The sequence below is a fragment of the Acomys minous genome (genome assembly GCF_964271855.1).
Source record: "Acomys minous genome assembly, chromosome: 15".
In the NCBI taxonomy this organism is placed as follows: Eukaryota; Metazoa; Chordata; class Mammalia; order Rodentia; family Muridae; genus Acomys; species Acomys minous.
Window position 1 is genome coordinate 33,904,971 of NC_140497.1, and position 23,873 is coordinate 33,928,843.

The 23,873-nt window shown below is 40.1% G+C and overlaps 1 protein-coding gene across 1 annotated transcript; it reads right to left on the minus strand.

The window, feature by feature from the left end:
* Positions 1 to 7,625: 7,625 nt before the first annotated feature.
* Positions 7,626 to 23,509, minus strand: TLR3 (toll like receptor 3). The gene is made up of 7 exons (XM_084758905.1): positions 23,462 to 23,509; positions 23,016 to 23,170; positions 21,422 to 21,490; positions 16,170 to 16,622; positions 14,319 to 14,510; positions 9,667 to 11,519; positions 7,626 to 9,432 (listed from the first exon to the last, which is right to left on the minus strand). Exons 4-7 carry the CDS (start codon positions 16,611 to 16,613, stop codon positions 9,204 to 9,206), a joined length of 2,718 nt encoding a protein of 905 aa, XP_084615031.1. The 5' UTR covers positions 16,614 to 16,622; positions 21,422 to 21,490; positions 23,016 to 23,170; positions 23,462 to 23,509; the 3' UTR covers positions 7,626 to 9,203.
* Between the last annotated feature and the right edge of the window lie 364 nt (positions 23,510 to 23,873).

Sequence of the window (23,873 nt, forward strand, 5' to 3'; positions counted from 1 at the left end):
ATACAGACAGACATATACACAAACATATAATTCCCATTTATACTACACTAATATTTTTGCATCACAGTTGACCTCAACTGAAACTATAAGACACACACAAAAAATCTGAGTAATGGGTCTATAGTATAATCAAGTTCAGATGAGGTCTTTCCATGGACTTTAATCAAACAGAGTAGTGTACCTTGAAGAAGAAAAGGTTTTAAGAAGAGTCACAGAAGGAGAATATCCCAACCCTTGTGGTGACAGATGTTTGGAATACCACAGTCTGAAAACTAATGTCCAGGATGGAAAATAGGGAGAAAAATCCTAACTTGCAGGCCTTCAAGGGATCACAGCTCTGCAGACACCCAGTGTAGAATTTGTAGCCTGCAGAAGCGTGCTATGCTTAGCCAACCAGTTGTGGTAATTTGTTAAGGATAATCCTAGGAAACTGTTGGGTATTAATTAATTGGAGAGGAGCCTCTCACCATCACAATATTTTACTTGTGATCCTAGAAAACTATTCAGTGGATATATGGGCTCTAAACAGCTGGCTATAAATTCAAGTGATGATAACAATTGTTTTTAATCCGTAGAGAAAGGAACTGAAAGAGAGATCATAATGGAGGAAGGACCACAGATAACCAGTGGCTGTGGCTTTTGGAAAAGCTAGCCTCATAACAGAGGACAATCGGTGAATGATTGATCCTTTTGTTTGTAGGTACTACTTTCGAAAATGGCCTGTAATTGTAAGCATAGTAAACCCTTCTAAGCAAGACGCTGAGTCTTTTACTGCCATTGTTCATCTATCAACAGCTTTTCAGGTAGATGGGAGATGCTACCAGGCTAATCCTTAATTACCAGCAGCATGCAGTTTTCATGATGTGAGCCTTAGGTGATGGATCACGATGCTCTGGCTGAAGCCATTATTTCAAGAATAATGCAATGTAAATAAATCATTTATGTACTGGGACTGTACTCATTGTAGACAGGCTATTAGGAATGTCAAAGTGTTTTATTTTTAAAATCTTATTTTGGTTAGTTAAAAGCTTGGTTTATTTTTCTTCTGATGTTTAGCTATGACATTGAGAAAGTATTAGGAAACTTAAGTTTTATGTTTGGGAAACTTGGTGTTTCATCAGAACAAAAAAGAAGAGTAACTAATTTGTTTATGAAATGCCTGTCTCAAATAGGGGTGTCTTGTGGGAGTTGCTTTTTTTTTATAGAAATGATTAAACATAGCTTAGCATGATAAAAAGCTCCTAACTTTTATTTAGCTAATTTTTCTTTAGTGACACCAGGTTACTTACATTGGTTAATCAGAGAAAAAGAACTGTAGGGAAATTACAGCACCTTTCAGTTCTAAGTTCATTCAATGTTGTACACCTGAATGTTTTCAATAGCCATGTCTATCTGTTTTTCATGATGAACACAACAAATGTAAACTTTGACAAGGCCATGGGATAATTTGCTTACTATTTGAATAAAGGCAGTGTGTTCTACTAAAGGGAGAATTATTAAAATAACAAGAAAAGAACAAGTTTGGGGTCATCAAGAAGCTGCATTTGGGTAGATCTTAGTTGTGGATCCTAACAATGTGTTGTGGGTGCCACAACAGATACAATGCAGTAGAAAAGACCTAATAGTAAGCAATCCAGGTGCATTGAGTCCCGTGTCTGAGTCCAGAGTCTTAACCAACACAGCCTTGAGCAGCATGCTGCCTAAGTTACTCACAGAACAGGAAGTCATCCTTTATTGGCTCTGAGATCATTGAAGTAATCAACATCATCAGAGACCCAAGACCTTTCTCTCCTTTTTTGTTGGCACACTGTCAGGGAGTTATGGCACCATCCATCATTTCCTAAATAGCTACGTTTAAGGTGAGGGGAACATTTAGTTCACTCTATCTATTGGGGAACTAAATCCTTTCCAGGAGTTTCTTAAACATTTAGGCCTCACTGTCGCTGTCAAAAAATAGTTTGAAGCTCTTCCTGAACTAAAGATCAGTGATGAGAATTAACATGACCAGATGCATCTCCTAGCATCAGTGGAGGATTCTACTGCTCCCATTGCTACTTGAACAGCCTAAGAACGAGAGAGAGAGAGAGAGAGAGAGAGAGAGAGAGAGAGAGAGAGAGAGAGAGAGAGGTTTGTTATGTAAGAAGTAAGTAGATCTGCAATAGACAAAAGCACCTTCAAGGTGCGTTCAGTCTGTCACACCAGAGAAAACTCTTCCAACATAAACACAGAGCCAAGTGAGATGCTCCTTCTCTTGAGGAACTGTTTCTTAAACAGTGAGCAGCTGATCATCTCTTATTATCAGACAAAAAGGAAAAGTACTAATTCAGAGCTTCTGTTATTCTCTGCACGTGTCACTTACACACAGAGCATTTCCTAGTCCTTTCAAATGCTGTCATTACATCTACTAAAAGTCAACTATCCCCTTTCTGAAGGATACACAGGATATCCATTGGGGTCTTTAAATGAAAGAACAACAGTTCTGTGTGTAGCTGATCAGGGTTTTTTGTTTTTGTTTTTAACCTTCTAGAATTTTCACAACTGTTAGTTAATTGAGATTGTATTAGTTTATAAGAAAAATATTTATGGTAGAGGTGCTGGTTCTATTACAGACGGTGGATGGAGCAACATCTGCAGAGGAAGGCTCCCTTCTCAGGCCACAAAAAAGAAAGCACAAGGAGCTGGTCATATAGAAAAGGGTCATATAAAAACCATGTTAGTACCTGTTGAAAAGCTGACCCAAGGACCTTCTGCCAGGACCTCTTAAAGGTGTCACTGCATCTCTTAACACTATCCCCAAATTTCTGAATACTTAGACTGTTTGGCAACACACAAACTATGCCCAATACATAGCAGCATGACTCCAAATGGGCATAAATAAATCCAGGAAAACAGAAAAGGGGAGAAAAGAGATTGAAGGTAAATAAAATGCAGGAAGATGGATAAAAGGATGATGAACAACATAATATAGAACTGCTGATGCTGTCCTTGAAGTTTGGAGTGCGTGCTGTGACACATTCTGTGATATACTCAAAGGTACAATGTTCAAATCCACTGTGCCAAGACCAACAGGAAACCTGATGTCCTGGAGTATCCCTTAAATACCATCATTTATATACGCCCCGTTTCTTTCCTTTTTTAATCTAATAACTTTATAGCCTGATCCCAGCCTTCTCCCTCCTCTCTTCCCAGTCCCACCCCGACTCCCACTCCCCTACCCTCTCCTCTCTGTCTCAGAAAAGGAGAGGCTACCCAAGAGGTACCAACACACCCTGGCACCTCAAATCACAGCAGGACTAGGCACATCCTCTCCCACTGAGGCCAGACATGGCAGCCCAGCTAGGGGAAAGAGATCCAGAGTCAGGCAACAGAGTCAGACACAACTCCTACTCCCATTGTTAGGGGACCCACATGATGACCAAGCTGCACATCTGTTACATATGGGTAGTGGGTCTAGGTCCAGCCCTTGCATGCTCTTTGGTTGATGGCTCAGTCTCTGTGAGCCCGCAGTAGTCCCAGGTTAGTTTACTCTGTAGCTCTTCTCTTGGTATCCTTGACCCCTGACTTCCTCAATCTTTCCTCCCACTCTTCCACAGAACTCCCTGAGTCTGGCCTATTGTTTGCCTATGGGTCTCTGCATCTGTTTCTTGCTGGATGAAGCCTCACAAAAGGCAGTTATGCTAGGCTCCTGTCTATAAGCATAGCAGAGTATTTGCTGTCTTACATACACTCCACTACTGTGCTGAGAAGTCACCAGTATGTCTAATAAGTGAAAATATGGGCAGGGCCACCCTGCTGGCTCCACTTCTGCCCCTAGGCTGGCATAGAAGAGAGGAGCTCAAACTTCAAGGCTACATGTCATAAACGCCACTGGAGACCGATGATGTCAGAAGAAACTGCAGAGTCACTGAGCGGCCAAGTTGAGCTGTTATCAGTGAAGTCTATAGGGACTGTTAAGTGCTTAGGAAACAGTTACTCTAAGGAAGGCCAGTCTCACTTGGCTTAGTGTTTATCCCTCTTGAGATCATTTTCCACCAAAACAGGCAGAGCAGCACAGCTCTTTAAACCCCTTGCATAGAATGGTTATTTTGGGGGAGGGATGGTGGGGAGAAGGGGCAGGGTAGGGCATGGCCCCACAAGAGAGTGTCTCTCATTCTTTCCCAGTGTTAAAGTGTAACTAAGGGATCCCCTCCCACACACAAAAAGAACAAGGGTGATTCAGAAAGATCGGAGGAGAAAATGGCACCTGGACACTGGAACTCACTGTTAGAAATGCACATCTATCTGCTTCTGCCTTAACTCACTCAATATGATCCTTTCTAGTTCCATCCATTTGTCCACAAAATTCGGGAATTCCTTGTTTTTAATAGCTGAGTAGTATTCCATAGTGTAAATGTACCACAGTTTCTTTATGTATTCTTCAACTGAGAGACATTTAGGCTGTTTCCAGGTTCTGGCTATTATGAATAAGGCTGCTATGAACATGGTTGAGCAAATGTCCTTGCTATGTGGTAGTGAATTTTCTAGGTATATTCCAAGGAGCAGAATAGCTTGAGGAAGTCCTGTTCCCAGTTTTCTGAGAAAGTGCCACCAAGAGGAGGGGAATAGGGTGAAAGTGGGAGGGAGGGAGGAACTGGAGGATACAAGGGATGGGATAACAATTGAGTTGTAATCTGAATAAATTAACTAAAAAAAAAGAAAGAAATGCACATCTAACCAAGCAAAGACAAGAAGGAGAAAAGGCAGGAGTGAAAGCAGGGTCACACTGAATGGATAGAGTTTGAAAGGGCAAGGCTGTGGGGTGGGGACATCCGTAGTTCTGTGGTGGCAGTCCACTCAGTTTGTCCTTTACTCATTGGATCAGTGCCATGTACATGTGAGAGACTGGCCCGATGAGAGGAAAGAGAATTGAAATCATGCAAAACTTGAGATTTAAGCTGAAGATTTTAGAGCCTGGAAACTTGTACAGTTGCTGCAGATAGACCTAATGTCTCTGGGTAGCCATTATAAGCCTGGAGGATGTCATAGAAATCTCTGGAACATCACGGTTCTCTTTTGTTTGTTTTCTCTACCATAAACTGAAATTTGATGATAGTTAAAAATACAGTTTTACAAAATCTAACATTTTTTTTTCTTTATAAGCCAATTGTCAAATGTTCAATTTACTATTTATTTTACCAATAGTTTCTAGGAATACCAACAGTACTGTAGCAGGACTCCCATGTTCTGGGTGGTCAGATTTCAAGGAACCAGCACAAACCCGTGCATGTACAGTGTCCCAAACACATCATTCTGTAGGGCTGCTGGTGTGAACACAGCCTAGGGTGGCTGTAAGGCAGGCGCGATGCTCACGAGAGAAAGACTCTCTCTGTGTGTAAAGGAAAGAAAAGGCACTGAAGGCAAGAGCAGAGGGCTGCAAACCTCCCACTTCCACCCCAAAGCTAGAGTGGCTGGAGCTGGGGTGAAAGCATGCCCGTATTAAGAAAAATTAAGCTAAACATACAGCAGTGGTAATTAAAGAAATGGTCATGGATGGAGGAGTCAGGAGTACAGCATGAGAAGAGTTAGAAGGGAGGAGGGGGATGAAAATTATGTAAATATGGCTCTTACATAAGATGCTCAAAATATACATGACTTTGTTCTGCGTCAACAGGGCCAACTCCAGCGTTCTGTCAGAGAGCTCAGTTATCCCACCCCTCCTAAACCCAAGCTCTGACTTTATCTTTCTACATGGCTTGTCATTTCCAACTGATTTTTTTTTTGTCTGATATATGGATTTTATAACCTCATGCCTTGGTTCACCTAAAGACAAGGCCATCTTCGCCTACTGTCTGAGGTGAAGGGATAAAGCATGACTGACCTGGTAGGTAACGTGAGTAACTTACCAACAGGCTCGCGTTTTGTTGTAGTTTTAAGAAACAAATGCAGAGGTGGGAGAAAAGGCAATGAAGACTGATGCATGGGCAAGTGTAAGATGGGGCAAAATGTGAGGAAGAGATTTCCTAAATTTTTTCACTGAATTTATTTGTTGAGAGAAAGAGCAGTTTCCCTGCTTCTGCCTCCCAAGTACTGGGGTTCAATTTGTATACCACCTCCTCTGCAGTCTACCCGTCTCTGAGCACTAAGCCCCATCCTTTTTCCAGGTGGGATGCACCACACACCATCTACTTTGGTCTAAATGACTTTTGAGTTTCTGATACATATGCAAACAAGTATTAGCTAGGATAAACATGATAGTCTTACAAGAAGGCCCTGGATAATCAGAAGCTAACTTGATAGTCATAGAGTCATAGGTAGGCTATTTATTCTGTTATTGGACATAAACAGATGTCCAGATCAACTTTAAGCAAGCTCACTCTACATTATAAAATTAAATACAGCGTGATCACGTCATAGATTCTTAGTCCAGACAAAAAGGTCACTGTGACACTCTTAAAATACAATAAGATTTCTTCTCTCTTTTTTCTTTTTCTTTCTTTCTTTCTTTCTTTCTTTCTTTCTTTCTTTCTTTCTTTCTTCCTTTCTGTGTTTGTTTGTTTTTTAAGGTGCCATACAGAAAGAAGCTGGAATGAACAGACTGCATGGTAGAACCTGAGAGCATTAAATAAGACAAGTCCTCTATGGAGATTGAATAGGAAGTCAGACAAACATGGTTTCCTTCAATCCCTTTGTCTTAAACCCAGGGGATAAAGACTCCTCCTGAGGACAATTATAAAGGAAGTCTACAGAAGTTTAGGATGTTGCCTCCTGTGTGGGTCAAACACAAGTCAGAATTTCCATGTAAACTTTCCAAATTTAATTTCCACTTGTATTTCTTTAAGCAACTGACTCTGTATTTCTTAATCTATTAAACATTAAGCAAAAGTTAAAAAGTTATATTTGAATTCAATTGAAATTTGGCCATTTGGCCAACCATATTAAAAGCAGATAAGCAAGAAAATAAAAAGCAGATATGGTTTCCTGCTTTCCATAAATCAATGATCAATTTATTAAAAAAAAAACAATTTGAAAATATATAAGTGAAGAGTAAAGCAATTGATAGACACACAATAGTATCAAGAAGAGTAGTTGTTACGATCTATAATGATGATGCAGTGAGGGGGTTCCACAGTGGGCTGATGACAAGGTGTACCCCTGAGAAATTATGCCATGCAACAGATGTGGTATAAGGAAGTGTGTTGGGGGGCAGGAGTCCTTTTATCCAGCATATACCTGGTGGTGGCAGGTGATAACAGAAGAGTTACTAGGTCCCTGAGGGCAGGCTAGCAGAATGGCCTGCACACTGACAGTGGTTAGACTTACTAGGTTTAATAAGTATTAGATTCCTTTTATGATGCCCAGATAGAGGAGGACATTGCAGTTAAAAACAAATTTTGCCTACAACGCTGAAGAAATAATGTGGTAACAAGCAATGGTGGTGCATATTAGGAAAATAAAAATTGTTTTCCCAAAGAGTCGCACTCTGGATGACTGTAGACTTGGACTGTATAGACTCCTTCAGAACTGGGACTTGACAAGACATTAAAGGAGGTAAGGTGTCCTTAGAGAAACCTGGGGAGTCATGGATAAGAGGGAGACCGTGACTCAGTATCCCCTAGTCTGAGAAAGACTACAGAGACAGACAAAAGGAAGGGGTTGGAAGCTTTATTATAGAACAAAAGTATGTGCTTATTGTACAAGTGCGTTCTTAATGTACAAGTGAGTGAGCCACACACCTGATGGCTTTGTGGACAGTACACTGTATGGTCAAGGTTAATACAGGAGAGGATTATAGATGAACTAAGGTTGAAGAAAGGCAAGAAATCCTGGGATAGGATTTACACTTCTTTCCTGTCCTCACGTAGGGTTTTCAGAGGTGTCATGGAACCCAGTGAACAATGAGAACAGCTGGTTCTACATTATTAGCCAATGATTGGAGACCAGATTATAAAGAAGCAAAGGACAACCATCATCTCCGTTGACCATGTTGGTTTTAGTGGTTTCCAGGGGTCATGGTACATACAGCTCTGTTGCACTAGCCTTTGGTTGCCATGGAGTTGCTGGTTTCTAGCCTGCCCTGCCCTGGTACCGTTTACACTGCTTATTGCAGTCATGTAAACCCAGCCATGAGTGTGCTGAAATATTTACAGCCAAGTGCCTGAATGTGTCAGCACATTGCTCCTTAAGTTCATCAAAGGACAATGCTTCAATACATCAATTAGCTCAGCATTTTTAGCTATATGTTAAATGATTTTATTCACGTGACATCATGTAAAATATAAACCTGCAGGAAACCCATATTTTGTATCGACATACTTTAATTAACAAAAACAGCCAGAAGCGGAACTAACTACAGAAGCCAAAAGGCATGATCAGTACATTTGGAGACTTTCCCAGAACTATGGACTTCAATGAATTAGGTCTTTGTTTGCCTCTTGGCTAGTGGTACTGTCTATGTGCTGAGTTTCATGAGCTAAATGGTACTTCCATTATGGAGTGAGTTTCTTTTAGGTCTGGGTCCTGTGACACTATGAAGATTATGAAGCTATTCTGCCCTTGGATATGCAGATTTAAAAGCTACTCAACATCTATCAAAACCAACATCAAAATAAAATACAAAGCTTTTCAACTGAAAAAAACAAAACCCCTCTTTCTAAGTATTTTATTCTGGTTACTATTCAAGTAGCCGTATAGCAAACAAAAGCAATTATCTTTTATTCTATAAATATCTTGAAAATGAGCATTATAAAGTCTCATGTAGCTGGGTGTAATTCTACATGCCTTTAAAAACATTGTTCTGGAGCCAGAGGCAAGTAGATCTTTGTAAGCTCAAGACCAGACATATTAACATATTAATTTACAGGCCAGCCTGAGCTATACAATAAGACCCCATCTTTTAACTGCATCTATAAAACTTTCAGTTTATTTATATAAAGAATATCTTTAAACCCTTTTGAGCTGTGATACATCTCAGAGATCAATTGGGAATTCATTAATAGTGAATGCTTTTAACTGCCTATATGTTGATTTGGATGTAGATAAACCAGTTATAGATAAGAAGCCTGAAATGAGCAAAATTATTTCAAAACTGAGATTCGATTGTGAATACAATATCATCATCTATACATATAAATAAACAGATACAAAACTTTCAAGTAAAACTCAGATTTATGATGGACCTTTATAAATGGGATCTATTCCTTTACCAAATCAATCTCCAAATAAATTTAATGTGCTGAATTCCGTGACCCAAGTGCAACTTGCAATTTGTGATTAAAGGCATTTATTCGTTCTTTCTGAACTGGCCAGTTCAAGATGCAATGAGATTTAAACATTCCTCTTCGCAAACAGAGTGCATGGTTTAGTTTATAATCTGGAATATCTTGAAGAAAAATCAATATAATTGAATCCAGATTTTGCTCAATAGCTTGCTGAACTGCATGGTGTACCTTGAATCTAAGTAAAACATTAAAATGAATAGTTAGATCATTAATATACAGTTGTTAAAAAGATAATAGCTTAACAATCTAAAATTATTTGTGAAATTTATTTGTACTTTCACTAAAAATTAGAAAATTTCCTCTTAATTTTGTTTAAATTTTGTGAATTGTGATTGCAGTAAGTTTGAAAGCTCGTTTGGAAAAAAAAAACAAGTACAGACAGATATAAACATCTGCAAAATCCACCTACCTTTTGCATAGAGGGTCTTTTAACAGGTGATGCGTTATAACAAAAATTATTTTTCTGCTTCTTTTGATGCTATTGACAATTGCTTCAAGTCCAAGAACACCTGCTTCAAAGTCCCTTTCTTCTAGGCAAAATCTGAGAGATTGATCTTGTTCCTCCATTGGGGAGAAGTGTTCCCAGACCCAGTCTCTGTCTTTATGGGCGTGGATTATATATGCTGTGTATTCAAACTGCTCGGACTGGGCATCTATTTCCTTGAAGCCAAGAATTCGATGCACAGACACATTCCAGTAAAAAGATATCCTCCAACCCTCCAAGTGAATGAGCAACGTCATAAATATAAAAATCATAAGAATGGCGGTATTAATGATGAAAAGGAGCTCAAAGGGGGCACTGTCTTTACAGGAGGAGGTGTCAAAAAGCCTCACTGGGAAGCCATGATATTGACGTGGAGTGTTGCATATATAATGAGTTGACAGCTCAGAGATATTAGCATGGGTCTGGTTGATCCAGTTAACAAACCAGGCAATGCTTTCACAAGTACAGTCAAACGGATTAAAGCGCATATCTAAACTACTCAGGTTCTGAAAAGCTGGCCCAAAAACATCCTTCTGAACTGATGTGATGAGGTTCTTCTGAAGGTTCAATGACCTTAGAGACGTCTGGTCATCAAAAATAGATGGCAGAAGGACATTTAAATTATTTAGTCCTAGATTGATGCTCTTTAGTTCAAATAAGCCCTTGAACGCCTCAGGCGGGATTTCATCTAAGCCGTTGGACTCTAAATTCAGGATGTGGAGGTGAGGCAGACCCTTCAGGAAATTAACGGGACCGCCAGGGTTGGCGTGTTTCCAGAGCCTTGCTAAGTTGTTATGCTGAAAATCCAGGATTTCTAGATTCTCAAGACCTTCCAACAAGTCTTCATTGATGTTGGCTATGTTGTTGTTGCTTAAGTCCAGAATAGTCAAGTTACGAAGAGGGCGGAAAGGAGAAGGGGAGATGGCCACATTTTTAAGGGCCACCCTCCTGAGCATCAGTCTTTGAAGGCTCGGAACCAAAGCAAAGGAATTGCTGGTCAGCTGCAGATATTTGTTATAGGATAGGTAGATCTCAAATATGTTTCCCAGACCTCTCCACTCCTGGCCCTTGAGTTCTTGCTCAATTTCATTAAGGCCAAGATCAAGTACCCTGAGTTGGCCCAACCAAGAGAAAGTACCGCTTGCTATTTTTGAGATGTGATTTTTCGTTAAGTTGAGCATGAGCAAAGGAGAATGAGCAAGTGACAAAAATGTTTCGTTTGTCAACGTTTGCAAACCTGTGAACGTTTTGGAAAGACTTAGGTACTTGAGACTCACCAATCCCGTGAACATATTGCTTTTTGTACCTGGAATATTATTGTCATCCATGTTGAGATACTCCAAACATTTAAGCCACTGAAAGGAAAAATCATCAACCTTGGGGTGGGAAGCAAGTGAAATACTTTGCTTAGTAAACGCTCGCTTTAAACTCAGGTGCCTCAGGTTGGAAAGTCCATACAAAGAGCGAGGAGACAAACCCTGAATAGTATTGTACTCTAGGGACAGGTATTTCAGGTGTGGGAGCCAAGAGAAGGAATCGTTACCGACGTCGCGTAGGCTGTTGTAGGAAAGATCCAGCCAGGTGAGGTTTGTCCGCCTCAGTGCAGAGAAAGTGCTGTTGCTGGTCGCCAGCAGCTGATTGTTAGCAAGAGAGAGATTCCGGATGCTTGTGTCTGAAAGTTCCCAGCAAAGCTTCTCTGTGAGGTGGGGGTTTAGTTGGGCCTTGTTCAAAAGAAGGGCAAAGACCTTGCCAATTGCGTGGAAACACCCTGGAGAAAACTGACAGTTCAAAACAAACAACATCAACAACGGAAACTGCGGATGTAACAGGCTCTGTAGGACATTCTTAAAAGCTACTTTGCTCAGTCGCCCTCCACTTTGACCACGTGACTTGGGCAAGGTGGCCCACACTCTCCCCTTAGTTCCTTTCTTCTTCACCCTGAGGCTGTTAACATCCACAGTCACAATCTTCCCTGGCCATCCAGGAAACGTAATGTCTAAACGTTATGCCTAAACCATACTAAATCCAGTTGCATTTAATAAACTCTGTGTAAAAACTGTAAGGGAGCAAAGCTTGAATGTGGGTTGGTGACTGCTTTCGGTGGCCAGGAGTAATGAAACGGTGGCAGGCATTTTCTCTTATAGAACTCTGAAGTGAACTATCAATTTGTCTTTCTTTCTACAAGGGTTTTCTTCTTACTTTACTTCACGACAGTGCTTTCAGCTCCCTCCCACTGACTTGCACTCCATTATCAGAAGCCTCCGCTGCCCTGAGTCTCCAGGAAGGGTGATACCCAGACATGCGCACTTGCAAACTCAGTGTGAGAGCAAAGGGGCTTGGATTTCTCATATGTAGCTTGTAATAAGTTTAGGCTAATGGAGGGGTGGGGGTGGAGAGCCAGGAATAAAGAGGGTAAAAATGCAAAGCAGGCAATTATGAAACTATGGTACATTTGCCTGGTAACATTGTTTGTACCATCAAAAGTTAAGGTTTTTTTAAAATTATTAATTGTGTGGGGATGTACAATGATATGACATTAATTTTACCCTCATGTGCTCTCTTTGGCAGCACAGATACTAAGAATGTCACCCTCAAGAGGTGGTATTGTGCTACTATGGAAAGCATAGTCTTACGTGACATATCAGAAATGGCTCTCCGTCACATGTCCTTCTTTGTCTTAATTTACTGCTGTGTAAAAATAATAAGCTGATTAAGAGGAGGATATGACAAAATATACTGGTGGAATTTTCACAGTATTGGGAGGGGTTAAGTGTTCTGACTTCAGCTGTTGTTGGCTTTCTTACAATTCTTTGGAGAAGAGTTGTAAATACATATGCACAAATACTAGCAGTGTTTGTTTGTGATGGTGGGCTTTTCAGTGATTATTTTTATTTACCCTCACTGTTTATGTATTTTATGCAATGATGGCAAAAATGTTATAATCAAAGAAAGCGTATTTTAAAAATAAAGCAAGTAACATACATAAATTATTTAATTATTCAGAACAGTTCTCTTTATAGCCTCTTATATCTGCAAAATAGCTTTATAAAATCATAGTTAAGAACACCCCATATTTTCCCAGCTTATAATACCCTAGATCAGTGGTTCTCATCCTGTGGGTCATGACTCCTTTGGCAAACCTCTATCTCAAAAAAAAAAAAAAAAGCATTTACATTACGATTTATAACAGGAGCAAAATTACAGTTCTGAAGTAGCAATGAAAACAATTTTATGGTTGGGGTCACCACAACATGAGGAACTATATTAAAAGGTCACAGCATTAGGAAGGTTGAGAGTCACGGACACCTTGATGAAGAGTGAAGGAAGGCAGTCAGTCTCCCCCATGGATTAGCTATCTAATACCATGTGGTCAGCCCTAAACTTGTCAATACTCATAGGTATTACTAGCATCTAGGCAATTCTGCTGGCCTGTCATCAAGGACCTAGCAACTGCTTACATCATGACCTGCCACGCCACCACGTGTCAGGTGCCACGAGTGTGTGTGGCCTGATGAAAGGACCACCTGCCAATCTAGCACTCTCTCTGGTCCTAGCATCATTCTCTCTCCCCCTTTCTGTCCTAGGACCGCCCCTTTCTCCCCTCTCTTCGTCCTCATGGCTCACTCGCTGTCTCTACCCTTTCCCTGGTCCTCCCTCCTCTCCCTTCCCCCAGGAAACCCCCTTTATACCGGATCTGTTGTATGGTGTAACGTCCCAGGGGCACACCTTGGCATGGGCCCACCATGGTACCCTTTGCTGTGTTATATTTCATAAAGAGTATAAAAATATACCTAAAACATAGATAGCCATGTATAGAAAGAGTTCAGCTGAAGACCACAGGCCACAGAAAAGCAAGATACTGAGGAATATTCCATCACAGGAAATGTTTTGTACTAAGAACTGCTGTATGCCAGATGCATGACTAGGCTCTTCTGCCTCGTAGTCCTGTGAGGTAGTGTTATAACAGTGCAGACTGGGAAAGCTAAAGCGCAGGTCACCTGAATAACCTACCACCCAAGGCTCCAGCCTGAGCTCATTTGTTCATTTGGTTTTTTTTGTTTGTTTGTTTGTTTTTTTTTTCATTTTTTTGATACTCTGTGTAGCCTTGGTTGTCCTGGACTCAATTTGTAGACCAGCCTGGCCTTGAACTCACAGCCATCTGCCTGCCTCTGCCTCCCACGTGCTGGGATTACAGGTGGGTACCACCATGCTGGACTCAACCTGAGCTCTTAGCCACCATAGTGCTTTAATCCTTAGAGAGACCTGAGAGATAAGAGTTTGACTCCCACTACATAATTAGGAAAACTAAAACCAGTGTGTTTAAAAAAAAAAAAAAAGAACAGCCCTGCAGTGGCACAAGGATTAGAATTAGCCCCATCAAACTGACAGTTTCTCAACTGGCTTTTGATTAAGTTGTCAGTGGCCTCAAACAGCAAGTGTTGAAGGATTTCTTAAAGACATGGTGAGGCTTATGGTTTTATTTCACTAGAAACCTTAAGTTTTCATCTGTGCAACACAGTTAGGGATTACACACACATGGCAATAGAATAGGAAATGCCTTTACCTTTACTTCTTACCTCTTTAAGAGAATTTGATGACAAGTCCAATTTTTGTAAAGAGGAATTGCCAAGAAAATCAAGTTCTTCACTTCTTAGTGCAAAGATGTTATTATTTGCTAAGAGGAGCTCTTGGAGGTTTTCCAGTTGAACCTCAGTTCCCAACCTTGTGGATGATAAGCCGTTATGGGACAGATCTAACTTGATTAAATTCTAAGAGTGAAAAATAGATACGATACATGCAAATTAGGGTCTTGAGACCAGAAGCAAGCCCCTCAAGTGTGTGAATCTTTGCAATATTGAAAAGGTAAAATGACTGATTTTTTCTGTTGCAATTAAAAAAAAAAAAAGAGGGTATCCATGAGGGAGGCATGGCAGGACTTTGAAGGAGGGTAGCTGGGAAGGGCTTGAGGGCAGAAAGTGTGGGGAGTGATATAATTCTATTTCAATTAACAACATAACAGCAACAACAACAACAAAACCTTCACCATTGTTGAAAGCCTTTAGTTTCTTTATGACTCACCTTACTTCACCAAGTTTAAGCATATTACTTAAAAGGAAAAATGATCGTTTACTTATTTATAATAAGCATGCATTTATGTTATAAGGGATGGCACCATGGCTTAGTAAACATAATTGTAGTGCATCAACCTCAGAAACTCGTTACAGAGAAAAGAAAACATTCTTTTAAGAAAGCACATCCCTACAGCTAAGTCTCAGGAACATCTTGGAAGAGGAGCAGGATTATTATTATAAAAGCCTGAGTACCAGGCTGTCTGCCTGTAAGCTTCAAAGTCAGGCGAAAAGTAAGAAACCCCTTGATGCCTGTTCAGAAAAAGTCAAATGGAATTTCTTGTCAAGAAATAAGACTTTTGTTTATGCATTGAAAAAGAAAAATTATGATCCTTTAGTAATTTCTCTGGTTAGATGTTGAGATCTTCGCATTGAAAGGTATTTCCTATGCACTATGATTAGGAAGGCTGACAAACTTTACCAGCGCTTCTAAGCATATTTAAATTTCTACATTATGCCCTCAGCATCTGAGAAGGAATAAGCCTCCATATGTTGTTTGAGGCCACAAAATAAAGAAAATAAGTTGATTTTCCAGCGGCTTTGGTTTGAGCAAAGCATGTAAGAGTTGCTGAGATTATTAGCCAATAACACATGCTTCTCATAGATTTAAAGTTTGAGCAAATGTTAAAAGGGAAAAGGCAGACACTGTTGGAAAGGTAACGTTCCAAGATTTCTTAGATGCCAAAGGGTAGGTAATATTTTAGTCTCACACAGTCTGCTCTACCATTGTATCAACTCGCTACTTTTATTGAAGTCAGAGATGGGGCTCGTTGCATTTCTTATGACTCCCATGTTCCCTATGGGTCAGTCAGATGCATGTCTGCTCATTACAATGTCTCCCTTTTAATCCTGTCTCAAATGAGAGAAGGCAAGGGAGGAAGCCATCTTTTTGTTATATTTTGCTTTGTTTTGTTTCTTTTTGTTTTTGTTTTTCGAGACAAGGTTTCTATGTGTAACAGCTCTGGCTGCCCTAGACTTACTTTGTAGACCAGGCTGGCCTGGAATTCACAGTGATCCACCTGTGTCTGCCTCCCGAGTGCTGGGATTAAAGGCATGCGCCATGAGGAAGGCTTCTTAATGTTCGCATAAGACTGTAATTTCAAACAGATTCACATTACAGTGCCCATGCGTACATAGGTGTACCCCAGCAGTCACAAAGTAGGTAAGTCTGACTTTCAACTTTTACCTTGAGAGCAATGAAAACTTCGATAAGTTGAGTGAACAATCTGAAAACTTAACTTCAGATAAGTTCAGATAACATTTGCCTTTCTTAGAACAAAATGAACACGCTCCTCTTACCTTCTGGCTTTTGAAAGGATTGCCTTTAATTTTGTGTATCGAGTTAGACATGAGGTGGAGTTCCTCCAGGTTTGTGCAGAAGACAAAGGTCTTATCGGAAATCTGAGACAGCTCATTGTGTTGCAGGTTCAAGACTTTCAACGAAGGGAGTGCTCGGCACAGTTCTGCCTCCAGTTTTGAAATGGAGTTAAACCCTGCATCCAAGATAGCAAGTTGGCTATATCTTGTGAAATTGGTGGGTGGCAAGGCTCTGAGTTGGTTGTGGGTAAGGTTCAACACTGTTATGTTAGCGGGAAGGTCATCCGGTATGTGGGTTAGCTTCAAATGGCTGCAGTCAGCTACTTCGTGTCTCATAGTGCATTGGTTCCTGGAAGATGCACCAAGGATCCACAGGGACAAAAGTCCCCCGAAGTAGGACACTAGATGAGATGAGCCCCCTTTCATGATTCTGCCCTATAAAAGAAATATAAAAAGTAATGGGTAATCACTTTGCTTCCATATCCTTTGGTGTGTTTTCTTAAAATGTATCACCCAAACCTGTACAAGATCTGTTAATAGTTTTTCATCATACAAGTTTATGTCATGCCAGGTAATGCACCAAGCCGAAATAATTCAAGTAGCACCAATAAGCAAAGTGCGCTACAGATACTACGCCTTCACTCTTCACCACACCATAAACATAAGGAACCCAGTCCAGCCATTTCCTTACAACTGTGGTTATTTTATTTTATCTATTGTTATATTTACTATTCTTTTTTTAAAAAACTATCTACAAGTCAGTCTACTTCAGGTAAAAATCTCCTCTTGAAAAAAAAATTTTTTTTTGCTGACACATAATAATTACACAGACTTCTGGAATACAGTGACAATTTCAATATGTATACAACACATATTGAGAGCACCAGAGCGATGTCCATGTTTGCCACTTCAGAGATTTATCAACTTCTTATGTTGAGAACATTTTAAAATCCTTTTCATTAGCTATTTTGAAATATACAATTAATCTTTTTTTTTTTAACCATAGTAATCCAAGTCATCCCTCGCGTTCAGCTGCACCCTTGTATTTGATAGCCGCCTTCTCTCTCCTCTGCCTCTCTGCATTCTCCTGACCCTTTGGTAACCACTGCTCTGTAAATTCTAGCAGTTCATCCTCCACGCAAGAACATGTGGGTTGTGTGCTTCGTTATCTGATGTATTTCACGGATCACGATCTCCTTCAGGCTCACCCACGTTTTACTGATCTAAAGCAAGTTCATCCTACTGTAAATGCTGGGAGTTTAACTATGCTGTTCTCTCATTTTCCTTACTAGTTTTCTACAATTATGTTTAGCTTCATCTAATGTAGTGTTGCATTTGTAACTTAAAAGGCTGTACCTAAAACTATATCGTTTGATTAACCAACTACACAGAATTTCTCAATGCCTCACCACGTAGCACAGTAGATACATGCGTGCTCTTTCCGCTTTTTTAAAAATTATGTACTTTTAATTTATTCACTTTACATACTGATTGTGGCTCTCTCCCTCATCTCCTTCCAGTCCTACCTGCCTTCCCTCTTCGCCTTCCCTTCTCCCTTAGTCCCCAGAAAGGGGGAGCCCTCCTCATCTATCATCTGACCCCAGCCTATCAAGTCTCACCTGGACTGCCTGCATCCTCCTCTGTGGCCTGGCAAGGCTGCCCCATCAAAGGGAAGTCACCAACGAGTAGATAACAGAGCCCATGTCAGAGGCAGCCCTGCTTTCCATATTTTGGGACTCACGAGGATATTGTGTTGCCTATTGACTACATCTGAGCCGGAGGTCTAGATCCTTTCCATGCATGGTCCTTGGCTGGTGCATCAGTCTCTGCGGGTCCCTCTGGGCCCAGATTTGTTGGCTATGTTTTTTTTTTTTTTACCATGTCTTTTCATCCTTACTTTCCTTAACTGTTAATGTAGCATCAGTTGACATTGATAAAAACGTTAGGGTTTGGGGCTTGTAACTATGATTAAGCATGAAACATTATGTCTAGGTTAATTAGAGAAGCCTAATGTTAAGAAATCTCATTCACTGTTTTATGTTTGTATCAGTCAATATTCATGGAAGAATCAGTGGAGCACAGTAAAGGGAATAGACCCTGGACTAACGGGTCTTGCCTCTGAGTAGGGCCCTTCTGTGTGATAGCTTTGGGCAAATTTTCATTTCTCAGATGTAAACGAAATCCTCCAAAGGTAACTGTAAGAACCAAAGTAGGTAAACTGAATTGATCTTATGGCACTCATCATAAAACAATGTTAAAACCATTATTCAACCAGAGTGAGAACACCAGGAGTTAAGAGTGCATGGTTACAACTATGTTCTGTCTTGTAGTATTTCACTTTATAATGAAAAATCCAATTTTACCATGAGATACCCACAGTGAACTAGTAGACAGGAGGGCAGCCTTAAAAACACTAAGGAGGGTAGAGCACTTAAAATGTAGGGGATTTCATGGGTACCCAGGAAGAGTCGGAAGCTCATTCATTCACACTGGTCGAGCATGAGTTGCAGGTGGTTCCTCTCACAGATTGTGACAACCTGCATTGCTGCTGAACAATGACAGGATTATCTGCAGAGGCCAGTGTCCTTTCAAACTGCTTTTGATTTTACTTTAAAAAACAAAAGTGCCAGGTTCATAAATGCCCTCGGATCATTTTTCAGTAGTATCTGGTTTAAGAATAAAATGTTACTGACAAAACCCGGAGGCCTTTCAAAGTTTGATCTTTTGTCTTATTTTCTTCAATTCTTTTTTTCTTTTCTTTTTTTTTTTTTTTTTTTTTGGTTTGGTTTTTTTCCAGACATGGTTTCTTCTTGTTGCCCTGCTCAGCTTAGGTCCTCGATAATTTTGATACATGGGTTTTTTGAAATGCAGACTACACATATTTCTTTTTAATTAATTTCTATTAGCATATGTGTATTAAACAAAGGAATGGGCTTCATTATGATTTTATCATACAGAAATAGTAACTTTAAATTCACCTCATGGGGCGAGAGGCAAGGGTTAGCAACTAAAAGCAGTTTCTCCTCTTTCGTAGGACCAGGGTTCGATTCCCAGCACCCACGTGGTGACTCATATCACTTATAATTGCAGTTCTAGGCAATCTGCATTCTATTCTTGCCTCCATGTGCACTAAGGCGTGTACATTGTGCACGTACACACGTGCAGGGAAAACACTCATAAAAATAAAAACAAATTAAAAAAAAATCACATTTCACACAAAATCATGAAAGCATCACCCTCTTGTCTCCTCTACAGAGTCGCTAATGCGTCTGATGCTCATCTCATTTCCCTTCCTTTTTTTTTCTTAACAGTTTCTCTTTATACTTTTAAAATATCTTTTCTTTAAATGTGATAATGCAAAAATTTCGCCAGCATATTTCAAGTTATGTCTTTCCTTCGAAATCTCTCTTGCTTGTTCCCCTACTTGTTTCAGTCTGAACGTGCATGCTCTCCTCAACTTTCACGTCTCCTTTTCTATGATAATCTCCTTCCTTACCCTTTCTAGACTCTCCCCCTGGAATCCCTTGCAAGCAGACGGACGCTGGTCCATCTGTATAATCTGGTCCCCATCTCAAGTTTTGCATTTTCCTTCTTCTATCATTATGTTTCCTGTTCTTAGATATAAGCTTAGCCTTGCACACCAGGCCTACCCTGATTGGTTTTTATTGAATTTTTATAAATGGGTGTATCAGTGGACTCACTACTCAAATCAAGAAGTAAAGGAATCCTGTGCTTTAAGAAATTCCCCGCTCATACCACCCCGTCCAGTCTTCATTCTTCCTGAACACAAACACCGCTAATTCCTATGCAATCTACCTAAGTTTTTAGTAAGCATTCATGACACCTTGCATTACGGCAGCCCCCTCATTGGCACAGTTCACATTCTACGGTTTCGGTGACTTGTGGCAGCCATGACACAAAATGTTACTACAGTCTACAGTGCAATGAGGAATCGGAGCATTTTGAGAGAGAAAGGGAGAGAGAGAGAGAGAGAGAGAGAGAGAGAGAGAGAGAGAGAGAGAGAGAGAGAGAGAAGAGAGAGAGAGAGAAGTCATATAATCCTTACCAGATTATAACATCAAAATTGAGTTTATCATTAATTATCGTTAGCCTCTTCCTATGCCTAATTTATTAATTAAATGTCATCACAGGCATGTCTGTACAGGTAAATCTGTGTTTGTAGGGTTGGATACTCCTGATGCTCTCAAGCACTCTCTGTGGTCTTAGAACACATCGCCACGGCTAAGAGGGATAACGTGTGTATCGTTTTGTGATCCGTCATAATTTTTTCTGTTCCATATGAAGTTTGTAAGATTTACCTACTTCTCATTCGCTGTTTTTCTTGATGTAAAATGCTTCAGTGTATGGATATCCTATAGTGGACACATTCACCTTTTATTCACATTTGAAGAAAAATTTTTAAGATGGGCCAGACATGGTAGCTCACATCTTTAATCCCAGCAGCACTGGGGAGGCAGAGGCAGATGGATCTTTGTGAGTTCGAGGCCAGACTAGTCTACATGGCAATTTCCAGGCCACCTAAGGCCACACAGTGAGACCTGGTCTCAAAATAAAACAAGGGGGAAAAGGGAGCAAAAAAGTTACTATTAAATATTCTATATCTAGCATATTCAAAGCGTTTCACAATGACTACGCTTGTGTTCAGACACATATAGCAATTTATCCAAAAATCTCCACCATCAGTTCACAAACATGTGCTCCAAGCTTCAGTTTCCTCCATGAATACATTTCTTTCTCATCTCTAGTTTCAGCATTTCTTATACAGAATTTGTCATCCAACATACAATTCCACATATTAAAATGCACTTTAAGTATATATTCTCTGATTTTTGGCAAATGCCTGAAGCTGTTTAATCCAACTCCAAAGTTTCCCCTTCCCCATTAATTGCCATCCTTAGTCCAAGAAGCAACTGCTGCTGTCTTTACAGATTGTTCTTGTAACCACAGAGGTTGGGGTCTTGTTCACTCTCATTGATATAAATAGCTGCCTTTATTCAGTGTGTTAATTTTGAGATTTACCTGTAATATTTGTTTCAATACAATGGCCTCCCATTGCCTCAGAGGATATGGTTCATGTGATCATATGATATTTACTGTTTCTTTTAGTATATATGAACCTATCATAAAGTTTGCAGTACAAGTCACTTTGCAGAGGAAGAGACAGACGACCAGCAAGTTTTGCTCCCAGTACTGGTTTTCTCACATCTACTTACCAGAGTATGGGACGATCCCTGTAAGGTATTCTACTCCTTCTTTAGGTAACATCTACCCCTCTGGAAAGGCTGTAAATAAAAATTAGAATTACTGAGCACCAATGCAATCATAAGTTGTATCCCTGAATAAGCGAACGACATTCCCTATCTGAAAATTTACTTCATTGAGAGAGAGGGTAAAAAATCCACTAAGTGCTAACAGAGCAATGTGTGTGTGTGTGTGTGTGTGTGTGTGTGTGTGTGTGTGTGTGTGTATACACACATATACACACACATCTATATGTATATGTGTGTGTGTATATATACACATATATCATGGATAGAATATTGCAGAATTCAGAATGGTAAACACACACACATACACACACACACTCACACACACAAAGTGAGAGGGAGGGGAAGGTCAAAAAAACCCTAAACATTTTGTAAGGAGACTATATCATCAATTATTTCCATTTCTTAATAAAAAAAAAAACTTTTTTGTCAGAAACATGAGTTAATAGGTAGCTCATGGATATAGTAAAGGAGAGCTTTCAGAACATTTAGGCTGAAGTATGGTAAACTCCAAACACCACAGTCAGCTGAACAACTGAGAAAAGAGGAAGAAACAGTTTGACATATGCAGAGACACATTCAATCAAACAAACAAAACTCCCCTTAAAGTGTAAAATGAGAATGAAGAAAACAATGTTTCTGCTGACTGCTTCATAATGAGAGGCAGGGAGGAGATCTTGCATTTGAAGAAGCATTTTGAACATACATAGAATTATATTTCTTCCTTCATTCGAGGGAGAAACTGCATTGTTTTATGACTAAGGCAAGAAGTATGGAGAGAGAGAGAGAGAGAGAGAGAGAGAGAGAGAGAGAGAGAGAGAGAGAGAATACCTAGAGTTAGCCACGATTTATAATTTGGTTTATTAAACATTGCAATATCTTTTTCTAAGTTACTACACAGGCGCCTACATGCAGATACATGTCAACATATAATCACATTATAAAGTCAGGAAAACAACTTATTACAAATTCCACATGTTGAAGGTTAACTATTTTTTTTTCCCCCGACTAGTCCACAGTTTTTCAGCCTTGCTTTTGGCTCACCTTCCTCTCCCACCGTCCTTTTTTATTTTGTAACAGAAAGCTAAACCATCGGTTCCTAGAAACATCTGAGAAGACAGTCTTTCTAAAAAACATTATAGAATGTCAGCTCCTCCTCTCCAGCCAACTAAATATAAAGGACTTTTTAACCTGACATTTTGTTTCTTTAAGGCAAAGGTGCAATTTTAAAAACATTTTAATTAATATTTAATATAATCTTTTAACTTATTATTTCATAATTTTATACTATATACTACCTATACACATGTATTTTGATCCTGTTTACCCCTGCCAGAGCCACCCTCACTCCTTCTTAAAACCTTTTGTAAAATCACTTTGGAAGCTTTCTTAATCTGTTTTTTCAAGAACTCTACAGAGGAAGTCTTTTTTTTTTTTGGCGGGGAGAGGAGTTGATTGCTGCATAAAATCGATGTTTTTTTCAAGTGGTCAGATTGCTAACTTTGCATTTAGAAACATGATGCGTTTCTCCCCCTCATACCTGTCTCATCTTCTACCTTCTTTTGTTGCATGATTCAGTTTTACGCCCCAGATGGTGGACAGCTGGATTGATGCCAGAGGTCAAATGCATTCTGATTTCATTCATCCCCGTAGTTTTCCTTCAGACTTTTTAAAAATCAGACATTTCCTTCAAGCCTGAAAGTGAAACTGAAGTTAAAAAAAAAAAAAAAAAAAAAAGGAGAAAGCTAGAGTATTTAGTGAAACAGCATATTTTCAGCAAAATAGTTAAACTGTTTTTAAACTGTTATCTCTGGTGGTGGGAGGTTCTTTTCAGGGACCTCCTGGAATTCACTGAAATGCTCACAAAGTGAACTTTAGAGAGAAAGGTGGACAGGGAACCGGCTGTGGCCTGTGGGCGGAACTCTGGAAGTCGCTAAGTTCCTGGCTTCAGAGCCAAGCCCTCTGTGGTGAGCTGCAGGTGCTTACAAACTTATCAGATTTGAATAGTGTGTGGTCAAAGGCTTGGGACTTCCGGGTGAGAGTGCAGGTCTGGGCTGGGAGTTGGATGAGAGTACAACAGGGACAAAGGGTGGGGGAAACCGGGAGAGCCATTCCCTACTTCCCTACACACACACACACACACACTCAGGCACAAGAGGAGGTCCCATCTCAAAAGCAATAAGGAGACTCCCAAACACAGTGAGGGGAAAAAACAAAACAAAACAAAAAGGCCGGAGTGGGTGAGGGGCGGCGGCGCGAGAGCGGGGTGGGGGGGGGAGGGGAGGGGAGAGGAGGGAAGTCCATTCCAGCACTGGCTGTCACAAAGAGCTCTCTTTTGCTCTAGCAGGCCCAGTTTTTTGCCAGAACCCACAAATTACACATTAGGCATCAGTGAGCA